This window comes from Mesoplodon densirostris, chromosome 11, assembly GCF_025265405.1.
Source record: "Mesoplodon densirostris isolate mMesDen1 chromosome 11, mMesDen1 primary haplotype, whole genome shotgun sequence".
In the NCBI taxonomy this organism is placed as follows: domain Eukaryota; kingdom Metazoa; phylum Chordata; class Mammalia; order Artiodactyla; family Ziphiidae; genus Mesoplodon; species Mesoplodon densirostris.
Window position 1 is genome coordinate 8,978,142 of NC_082671.1, and position 11,042 is coordinate 8,989,183.

General features: G+C 41.2%; 1 protein-coding gene across 1 annotated transcript; it reads left to right on the forward strand.

The window, feature by feature from the left end:
• Positions 1-306: 306 nt before the first annotated feature.
• On the forward strand, positions 307-7,226 carry APOBEC1 (apolipoprotein B mRNA editing enzyme catalytic subunit 1). The gene is made up of 5 exons (XM_060113762.1): positions 307-322; positions 3,528-3,555; positions 5,371-5,768; positions 6,517-6,635; positions 7,080-7,226. Exons 1-5 carry the CDS (start codon positions 307-309, stop codon positions 7,224-7,226), a joined length of 708 nt encoding a protein of 235 aa, XP_059969745.1.
• The last annotated feature ends 3,816 nt before the right edge of the window (positions 7,227-11,042 follow it).

Consider the following 11,042-nt stretch of genomic DNA (forward strand, 5'->3'; position numbering starts at 1 on the left):
TCAAGGAAAATGTTCCTACATTCTGAGTTATCACGCAAGCACTTTGAAATTTGGATGTTCTCAATGAATTATGCTACAGAATTAATTATCTGCATCATATGCTTTCTTATCAAGCTGCAGCAACTTCCCTCTTCATCTGCTACCTGTCTGTGCAGTCTAGATACCCAGTATCTGCCTGAGACTCAGGAATGAGTCATCCTCTGCCCAAACAGGTGGCAGCGGTCACACCTGCAGAAACAATGTTCAGGCAGGTTGCTGGCAGCACAATATATAGCTCCAGGGGAAAAAGTCCAGTGACGGTGCAGCATGGCTTCTGACGGAGGTAAAATGGACGGGGGCCTGAAAGCTACATATTCTTGAAAAATGCAGAAACTGTGTGTGTGCTTGCGTGTGTGTGTGTACGTACGTGTATATGTGTCCTGCTTCTGTTTGTATCCTTGGGCATTTTCCAACTTTCCTATTTATTAATATATTAATATTCTTAAACAGGATTTATTATTATTGTTGTTGTTGTTATATTAATACCAACTGTTTACATCCAAAAATGATTTTGATCAGATGGCACTAAAGCAGTGCTTGTTTCACCATAATAAAAAATTAAGTAAAAAAAAATACAACTGTTAAATAAAAGTTTAAAATAACAGCAGAAGTGATAGCACAAGGGCAAGTTAATGGATAATTTAAGGTTCCGTTACTTAATGTTAGAAAAATTCGTGGGAGAGGAAAAACACTCAGGTTGTGGAAGGTAATGATTTTCAGATGAGGTGGGTTTTGAACTGGATCCTGAAAGGGCAGAATTTGAATTGGCAAAGAGGAGGAGATTCCAGGTTGATTGACACTGAGAGTTTAAGAGAATTTACAAAGATTGTGTGTGGAATATAAAGAATAAATTGGTTAAGATAGAGAAGAGTTTTTGGAAACAATCTGCAGTGAGTTTAGAAAGCAAATTTGTTTGTTTTTAATATATTTATTTATTTATTTATTTTTGGCTGCCTTGGGTCTTCGTTGCAGTGCACAGGCTTCTCATTCTGATACCTTCTTGACTGAAAGCAGAAAAGACAGGAAGAAAGGCGGCCAGTGAAAAGACTATTGCAAGAGTGTGGGCATCATGTGATAAGACAAAATGCAGGTGTCAGTCTTAGGTTTCAAGAAACAATATTTTTTCTCCATTATATTTTCCCTCTATTAAAATTCTCTTGTGACTGGTATTTTGGGGAAAAAGTGTAAAGACTTTATTTAATTGAAATATCTGGGTAATTTCCCTTGAAGGTGGTATGTTTCATCCCTCAAACCACCCCAAGTCATGTGCCTAGTGTTCTTGCCTGGCACCACATGTGTAGATACTGAGAATGTATCTCAATCTCTCTTTCTGAAGTTCTCACTGCTGGTTCACCTCCTCATAGAGGTATGGCCTCTGTTTCTACAAGGCCCCCTCTGGGTAGACCAGCTGGTTCAAAGGCCCCAATTTGGTTTTTTTTTTTTGTTTTCATTTTGTTTTGTTTATTTACTTATTTATTTTTGACTGTGTTGGGTCTTCGTTGCTGCACACGGCTTTCTCTAGTTGCTGCGAGCGGGGGCTACTCTTCGTTGTGGTGCACGGGCTTCTCACTGCAGTGGTTTCTCTTGTTGCGGAGCACGGGCTCTAGGCGCGTGGGCTTCAGTAGTTGTGGCACACGGGCTTACCTGCTAGGCGGCCTGTGGGATCTTCCTGGACCAGGGCTCAAACCTGTGTCCCCTGCCTTGGCAGGTGGATTCTTGACCACTGCGCCAACAGGGAAGCCCCTATATATCATCTTAATAGAAGAAGTGGAGAGGAAGAAGAACACTAATGGGAAAACAAATGACTTTTAGGAAAGATAGACGGGCCGTTAGGAGAATAGATGGAGACAGACTAGTTCGTGACAATGTCTGAGTGGGTGTCTCAATTGGTAAGAGTCAATCTCCCCTGGTTGCCCCAAAGGACGGGATTTATGACAATTGATTTCTTTTGAGTTCTTTTGGGAGGCTCTGCCTGTAGGAAAATAAGGGATTGTGGGGTGGGGGGGCGTGGAGGGGAGTTTATTTTCAAATGTCTTCAGACCAAAATAATTGTTATGCTTCAGTGACACAATCTGGAGCCCTCACCACACAGACAAATACACACACACACACACACACACAGCCTTGGCATCTTCTGTTTTGAAGATCTTGTGGTTCAAAAACTGCTCCTCAGAGATAAGTTTGGCTGGGAGACAGGGCAGCCACTTCACCCTCAGAGGGAGCAGCGAATTTTGCGTCTCTCTTTGACCCACCGAGAAGGGGTATCAGGTGGGAACTTTACACTCAGTGTCTCAAACTTCATGGACATCTGAGCTCATTCCAGTTTTTGATATTACAAATAAAGCTGATATGAACATTTGTGTACAGGCTTTTGTGTGAACCTAAGTTTTCCTATCTCTGAGACACGTGCCCAGCAGGGCAATTGCTGGGTTGTACGGTAGTTGCATTTTTAGATTTTTTTCTAAGAAGCTGCAAACTGTTTCCCAGAGTGGCTCTGCCAAGTTATATTCCCACCAGCAATGTATGAGAGATCCAGTCCTTCTGCATGGTATTGTTTATTAATTAATTTATTTATTTTTGCTGTGTTGGGGCTTCGTTTCTGTGCGAGGTCTTTCTCTAGTTGTGGTGAGCGGGGGCCACTCTTCATCGCGGTGCGCAGGCCTCTCACTATTGCGGCCTCTCTTGTTGCGGAGCACAGGCTCCAGACACACAGGCTCAGCAGTTGTGGCTCACGGGCCTAGTTGCTCCGTGGCATGTGGGATCCTCCCAGACCAGGGCTCGAACCCGTGTCCCCTGCATTAGCAGGCAGACTCTCAACCACTGCACCACCAGGGAAGCCCCTGCATAGTATTGTTAATAATCCATAGCGGATAGTGGTGAATTTCATTCATTTGTTCAATAAGTATCTATTGCTAACCAACATGTTTCAGGCAGTGTGATAGGGTCTGAAACAAGATATGTATAATCCATATCTCACATAATTTACACGTGTTACTATAGGCATGTAATTAGGCAATCATCACATGATCATTGCTATGACGAAGGAAGTACAGGATCCTATGGGGGCACATAATTTACACCTAAGATCCTCTGAAGGGTGACTTTCCCCCTTTCTTTTTGGAGCCTTAAAGAGGATTACCTGGTTTGGTATTGGGCAAATAAATTTCAGCAGAGCCCTTAAAAATCTTGCTTTTCTTGATGCAATGACCTTGTCCAACCCAATTAATCCAGGAGAGATTATTATTATTATTATTTTTGCCCATGTGGCTTGAGGGATCTTAGTGCCCCAACCAGGGATCCAACCCTTACCCCCTGCAGTGGAAACAAGTGGGGAGTCTTAACCACGGGACCGCCAGGGAAGTCCCAGGAGAAAATCTTTTCACTGCATTTTCTGATATGGTTTGTGGGTTTGAAGAATAGAGCATTTTTTCTTAGTCATTCCATTTGTATATGGGTGTTATCTGACATGATCATCTGTTGGTCAACAGGTCCTTCAGCTGGAGATGCTACCTTGAGGTAAGAATTATGCTATCATAGTGCACATGTAATTCAACCAAGAATCGATGGATATTTAAGAGCTGGAGGACTATAGCTTTCCTTATGGTTCCTTACTTATCCCATGCTCCCATTCTTGCTTTTGCTTTTTCTCTCTCTATTCTCTATGATTATTATTGCTTTCTATATATTTGCTCCTATGGCTGTTGGTTTCTGTTGAACAAAATTACCTTCCAGCTTTGTTCTGTTATCGTCTTACTATTGTTCTTCTCTCTTTAAATCACAGGTTTTCATAGGCATTAGTGAAAAGTCCAGTGAACTCATTTGTCACTTTGATTTCATCTTCTTATTCTATACTCTATGCCCATTTTCTAGACCTTTTTTTTTTGGCCACATCACCTGGCTTGCGGGGATCTAAGTCCCCCCGACCAGAGACTGAACCCAGCTCCCTAGCAGTGGAAGTGCGGAGTCCTAACTACTGGACCACCAGGGAATTCCCTACACCTATTTTTTTTTGTTTTTGAAGCTCCAGGAGAGCAGAGATTGGTTTTATTTTGTTCCTGGCTGTATCCCCAGGTTTTAGAACACATAGCAGAGCACATACTAAATTCTCAATAAATGTTTGTAGAAGATGGACATAATAAATGAACATTTTGCAGTTTTCAAAAAACAAAAACAAAAACAAGTAAAGGCATCTGGGGAGGCTGGGTCTTGCCTCCCTGGCATCTAGACCTATTTTTATAACAGGGAGACTTTTGTCAGGGAACATATTTTCTCATGATGGGTGGAAGGATTGATTTACATAATAAATGAAGTGATTCTTTAGGAATGAGTGAAAAATATGATGATGTAATAAACTTATGACTCAACCATATTGCAAGGAAGAGTCCTCAGCATAATTCTGAGTCACAGCTTTGACACACAATGAGGGTGGGTATCTAAAGATGCCCTTGAGAGAAATTTAAATTTATTTCTTATGAGGAAATAGTATACAGAATTGAATGTGGAAGAATCCTGAGGCTAAATTAGTCTCTTATCAGAGTTGGTAATAGAATCCTCTTGGCAATTTGAGGCTTCCACACCTGAAAAAAATCTAGCTAGAGTCCATTGAGGAATAATGAAGATTAATGAGTGGGACAGATCGCCTCTAAGTGTGAGATAGAAAGATTAGAGGGAATTCCCTGGTGGTCCAGTGGTTTGGACTCAGCACTTTCACTGCCGAGGGCATGGGTTCAATCCCTGGTTGGGGAAATAAGATCCTGCAATCCGCACAGCATGGCCAAAAATAAATAAAGTAAAAGAAAAAAGTAAAATAAAATAAGATTAGAATATAATGAGAAAAGTTTAAAAGAGGAACAAGGACACACTTATACCTGAATTCAAGACCACGAAGCAACGGTATAGAGAGTGGTAACCAAATAACATGAGCTGGGAAAAATCTCTTCACTATGTTTGTGAGAGAAAATTTAATAATCCAAACGGACCTCCCCAGATAACTTTGAGATACAGAATAGAAAAAAAAAAGTTTCCTGAGATGTCATGTTTTAAATATTTATTTATTTAGGCTGTGAAGGGTCTTAGTTGCGGCACGCGGGATCTTTAGTTGGGGCATGTGGGCTCTTAGTTTCGGCATGCATGCGGGATCTAGTTCCCTGACCAGGGATCGAACCCCGGACCCCTACATTGGGAGCACGGAGTCTTACCTACTGGACCACCAGGGAAGTCCATGAGATGTCATGTTTTAGATCTGCCTGATCCAGAAGGAGAAGATGAAGTTATTTCTAGGGTCCCTCAAACGATGACATAACATCACAGGGGTGTTTTTTTATATTTCAGGAGAAGAATTGAACCCTGGGAATTTGAAGTCTCCTTTGACCCCCGAGAACTCTGTAAAGAGACCCGTCTGCTCTATGAAATCAAGTGGGGCAAGAGCCAGCACGTCTGGCGACACTCGGGCAAAAACACCACCAAGCATGTTGAACGCAATTGTATAGAAAAAATTACTTCAGAAAGACATTTTGGCCCGTCCATCAGCTGCTGCATCATCTGGTTCTTGTCCTGGAGTCCCTGCTGGGAATGCTCCAAGGCTATTCGGGAATTTTTGAATCAGCATCCTAGAGTGACCCTGGTTATTTATGTAGCACGGCTTTTCCAGCACATGGATCCGCAAAACCGGCAAGGACTCAGAGACCTGATTCAGAGTGGTGTGACTATCCAGATTATGGGACCCCCAGGTGAAAACAATAAACCAGGAATCTTAAATGTTTATTAGAGACTGTGGTGGTGGTGATATGTTTCTAGGCCAGGAGACTGATTACCCCAGACCGGAAGTCTCAGAAGTCAAAGTCCAAAATAACAGAAAGGACCAGGTCTGAAATTCATAGCAAGGAAAGCATCAAAGATACGACTCCTTTCCCCACTCCTGTCACTATGGCCTCTGTGCCATCTTCAGATGAACTGCTGAGTTCCTTTAAGGGATTCTGGAAGAGTCTAGCCCTTCTCCAGCAGTAAATAGGCCAGAGAGATTTTATATATGGTATTTTTTTTAAAATACATTTATTTATTTATTTATTTATTTATTTATTTATTTATTTATTTAGGCTGTGTTGGGTCTTCGTTGCTGCGCGCTGGCTTTCTCTAGTTGCGGCGAGCAGGGGCTACTCTTCGTTGCGGTGCACGGGCTTCTCATTGTGGTGGCTTGTCTTGTTGCGGAGCACGGGCTCTAGGTGTGCAGGCTTCAGTAGTTGTGATGCGTGGGCTTAGTTGCTCCGTGACATATGAGATCTTCACGGAGCAGGGCTTGAACCCGTGTCTCCTACATTGGCAGGAGGATTCTTAACAATGGCGCCACCAGGGAAGCCCCATAGTATTATTATTTAATAACAATAAGAATAATTATTATAATTATTATTATGTTTAAATTGGGCTCTCTTTAACTTTCTGTTGTATGTGTTGACTGAACCAAGATTTGTGTTTCCTTAGAGTATGATTACTGCTGGAGGAATTTTGTCAACTACCCACCTGGGAAAGAAGCTCACTGGCCAAGATACCCCCCTCTGTATATGAAGCTGTATGTACTGGAACTCCACTGCATAATTCTAGTAAGTTACTATAAGGGGAAAAGATTCTGATGCAAAAAGAAGCATCCGTCTTCAAACTTCTCACCTGATTACGTTGACACATACTTTTCTCACCATCACTTTGCCATTTATATTGACATTTAGTTATTTACCTGACATCTTTAAAAATGTGAGAACAAGAGAATCTCTGTGGGAAATAAGTGGGAGAAAGGAATGGATAAACTGATCTAAGATATATGTGGACTCCATAGTAGTTAGGTTTCATCATCATCATTACTGTTGTTGTTACAGCACATACTTTTTACACCAAATTTCACATATTCTTCTTTCCCTTATTGGTGTGTGTCATCTTATTGAAGGAATGTAGGTGTCCCATTTGTATTCTCTTGCAAGTAGTTCAGTGGTCTTTCAAATGATGTTTTGAAATGTTTGTGAAATATTATCCTAACTTCTTTTTTATTTCAGGGTCTCCCTCCCTGTTTAAATATTTCAAGATATCAGAATCAGCTGACCTTGTTCAGACTTATTCCTCAAAATTGCCATTACCAAATGATTCCACCCCATATCCTTTTACATACAGGGTTGATACAACTTCCTGTGACTTGGAGATGAATAGAATGATTTCTTGTGTATATACTGTTTCATGAACAGGAACTGATGGCCCACTAAAGAGTGAGTGCCATTAGAATCGAGAAATTTTAAGTTTGCATTTCTATACACTAACAACATGTTATCTGGAAAAGAAATTTTTTAAAAATCCCATTTATAGTAGCATGAAAAATGATAAAATACTTGGAAATTAATTTAACTGAGGAGGTGAAAGATCTGTATGCTGAAATCTACAAGAGAGATTGAAGAAGACACAAATAAATGGAAAGACATCCCATAGTCATGGATGGAAGAAATAATATTGTTAAAATGTCCCTACTATACAAAGCCATCTATAAATTCAGTGCAGTCCCTATCAAGATTCCAATGGCATTTTTTACAGAAATGAAAGAAAAATCCTAAATTTCATATGGAACAACAGAAGACCCTGAATAGCCAAAGCAATCCTTATGTATCTGAAGGAAATGAAATCATTTTCTCAAAGAAATATCTGCACTTCTGTGTTCATCGTAGCATTACTTACAATAGCCAAGACATGAAAACAATCTAAGTATCCACCAACAGATGAATGGATAAAGAAGATGTGGTATATATACATATATACACACACAATGGAATATTATATAGCCATAAAAAAGAAGAAAATCCTGCCCTTTGCAATAACATAGAAGAAACTTGAAGGCATTTTGCTATTTGAAATAAGTCAGAGACAGACAAATACTATATGATCTCACTAATATGTGGACTCTTAAAAAAATCTGACCTCATGAAAAGAGACAAGATTAGTGGTTGCCAGGGACAGGAGCGAAAGTGGTCAGAGGGTAGAAACTTTCAGTTTTTTTTTTTGGCTACACCATGTAGCTTGTGGGATCTTAGTTCTCTGACTAAGGATTAAACCCGGCCCTCTGCAGTGGGAGCGCAGAGTCCTAACCACTGGACCGCCAGGGAATTCCCAGACAAACTTTCAGTTTTAAGATGAACAAATTCTGGGGATATAAGGTACAGCATGGTGATTACAGTTTATACTGTACTGTGCAATTGAAATTTTCTAAGAGTAGATCTTAAATGTTCTTACCACACACAAAGAGGTGTAAGTCTGTGCGGTGATGAATGTGTTAACTTACCTTATTGTAGTAATCATTCTGCAACATATACATGTATCAAATTATTACGTTGTACACCTTAACTTAGTTGGGCTTCCCTGGTGGCACAGTGGTTAAGAATCCGCCTGCCAATGCAGGGGACACAGGTTCGATCCCTGGTCCGGGAAGATTCCACATGCTGTGGAGCAGCTAAGCCCGTACACCACAACTAGTGAGCCTGCGCTCTAGAGCCTACAAGCCACAACTACTGAGCCCACATGCCACAACTACTGAAGCCCGCGTGCCTAGAACCCGTGCTCTGCAACAAGAGAAGCCACGACGATGAGAAGCCCACACATCGCAGCGAAGACCCAACACAGCCCAAAATAAAAACAAATAAATAAATAAATTAATTTAAAAACTTACACAATGTTATGTCTCAATTATATTCAATAATACTGGGGGGAAAAAGAGACTAAAACAAAAGAATATAGAAATTTTCACAAATAACAGTATCACGGATAGTGTTATCTACTGCTGTATCACAAATTACCCCACTACTTTGCAGGCTTAAAACAACAATAAATATTTACTATGTCACAGTTTCTCTGGGTCAGGAATTCAGGAGTCACTTAGTGTGTTGGTGTCTCAGGATATCTCAGGAGGTTTCTGCCAAGCTGTCAGCCAGGATTTCAGTCATCTCCAGCCTTGACAGAGGCTACAGATTGTGCTTCCCAGGTGGCACACACACATGGCTGCGAGTGGGCACCCGTGGATGGTGGGAAGTCTCAGTTTTTCATCATGTAGGCCTCTGCACAGGGCTGCTTAAAAGTCCTCATGACTTTGTGGCTGGCTTCCTACAGAGCAAGTGGCCTAAGACAGACCAGGGCAGAAATTGCCATGTCTTGGAATCATACACTGTTTCTTCTGCAGTGTTCTTGGGTCACACTGACCAGCTACAATTCAATGTTGGGTGGGGGGAACCAACCACACAAGGACTTGAATGCCAGGAGATGAGAATCATCGGAGGCCATCTTTGGGTTTGACCTGTAGGGACATTTGCTGTGACTTCAGGACAAATAATTACATGGAGCCAATTTCTCAGAAGACGCTAAAGGGAAACAAAGGACAAAGTAGCATCTAAATACAGAAAAGGGTTATTTCTCGCTCCCGTTGCAAGGCTAACGTCATTTGGGTGGAATGTTTTTGCTCTCTGCGGTTACTCAGGGACCTCATTTTCTACCATCTGGTGACTCCACCATCTCCTATGACCTTGGAGTCCTCTGCTGAATTCTCTACACTCAGCTGGCCCACAGGAGAGAGAGACAGAGGCGCACAGAGAAGGAAAGCATTAAAGCAGTGTGAAAGGGTTTTTTTTAGAATCAAGGACTGGAAATGGCAAACGTCACTTCTGACCTGATTTCTCTAAGCCAAAATCAGACCAGTGACCCCACCCAGCTTTAAGGGAGGCTACAAAACACAGTCCAGCCATGTGCCCTGGAAGAAGAGGAAATGGGGTTTGGTGAACACATGACGTGTCTATACAAGGAGGAAACTAGGAAACAGAAACATTATGGCCAGGGTCAGATAAGCAATACCACGGCAGAAATGAAACTAAAAGGCAGTGTGCTGTGTTTTATTTTCCTTTCCTTGGCATTCAGGATATGCTGGTAACCAAAATATGATCGCTTTTCATAATGGGCTAAGGCTGGTCAGTCATTTGCCTGGCTTGTCTTCCTGGGCTGGCATGGGGATAAGGCAGTCTTCTCTGGGGGGCATAAGTAGGGGTGGCACCTTATTAGATGTCTGTTTGAAGACTGTCTATGCATATTTAAAAACTGCTGTGATGGGAATTCCCTGGTGGTCCAGTGGTTAGGACCCCATGGACTCTGTGCTTTTTTCTGCTGGGGGCCTTGCTGCAAGTCCAAAAAAAAAAAAAGAAATAAAAACAACTTTTGTGAAAGATACCATTTACTCATTCTTATAAAAAATGGATATTAGGGAAGAAACCCTTCAAAGACAGGATGCAGTTTCTCACATGTATTTTCTTTTATTATACAGGAAGAATAGTGCAAACCATTACTTTTTTTTTTTTTTTTTTTTTTTTTGGGCCATGTGGCATGTGAAGTCTTTGTTCCCTGACGGGGGTTGTTCCCTGACCCGCGCCCCCTGCATTGGAAGCGCGGAGTCTTAACCACTGGACCACCAGGGAAGTCCCACAAACCATTAATTTTTTTTTTACATCTTTATTGGAGTATAATTGCTTTACAATGGTGTGTTAGTCTCTGCTTTATAACAAAGTGAATCAACTATACATATACATATATCCCCATATCTCCTCCCTCTTGCGTCTCCCTCCCACCCTCCCTATCCCATCCCTCTAGGTGGTCACAGAGCACCGAGCTGATCTCCCTGTGCTATGTGAAGACTCATTTGTTTTAGTTCTCAGGAGGCTGAGAGCCAAGTTTCATATACTACATCTGTTGCTTTGTCTCATATGGAACGTATTCCTCCAAGCTCGGCACCCCAATCCCTTACCTTTTGTCATTTTATTCTTGCTTTAAAAGTTTTTACTAATTTGACTATTAAATTTATGATTTGGGAAGTTGGTATGGATAAGTCATAAAAATATGAATGATAAGCAACGTAAGAACTACATGATAAAATTATGGGACAATATAGGAAGGACCTAAAATTTGAAATAAATAGATAACATTAAATAATTATATGCCTATGA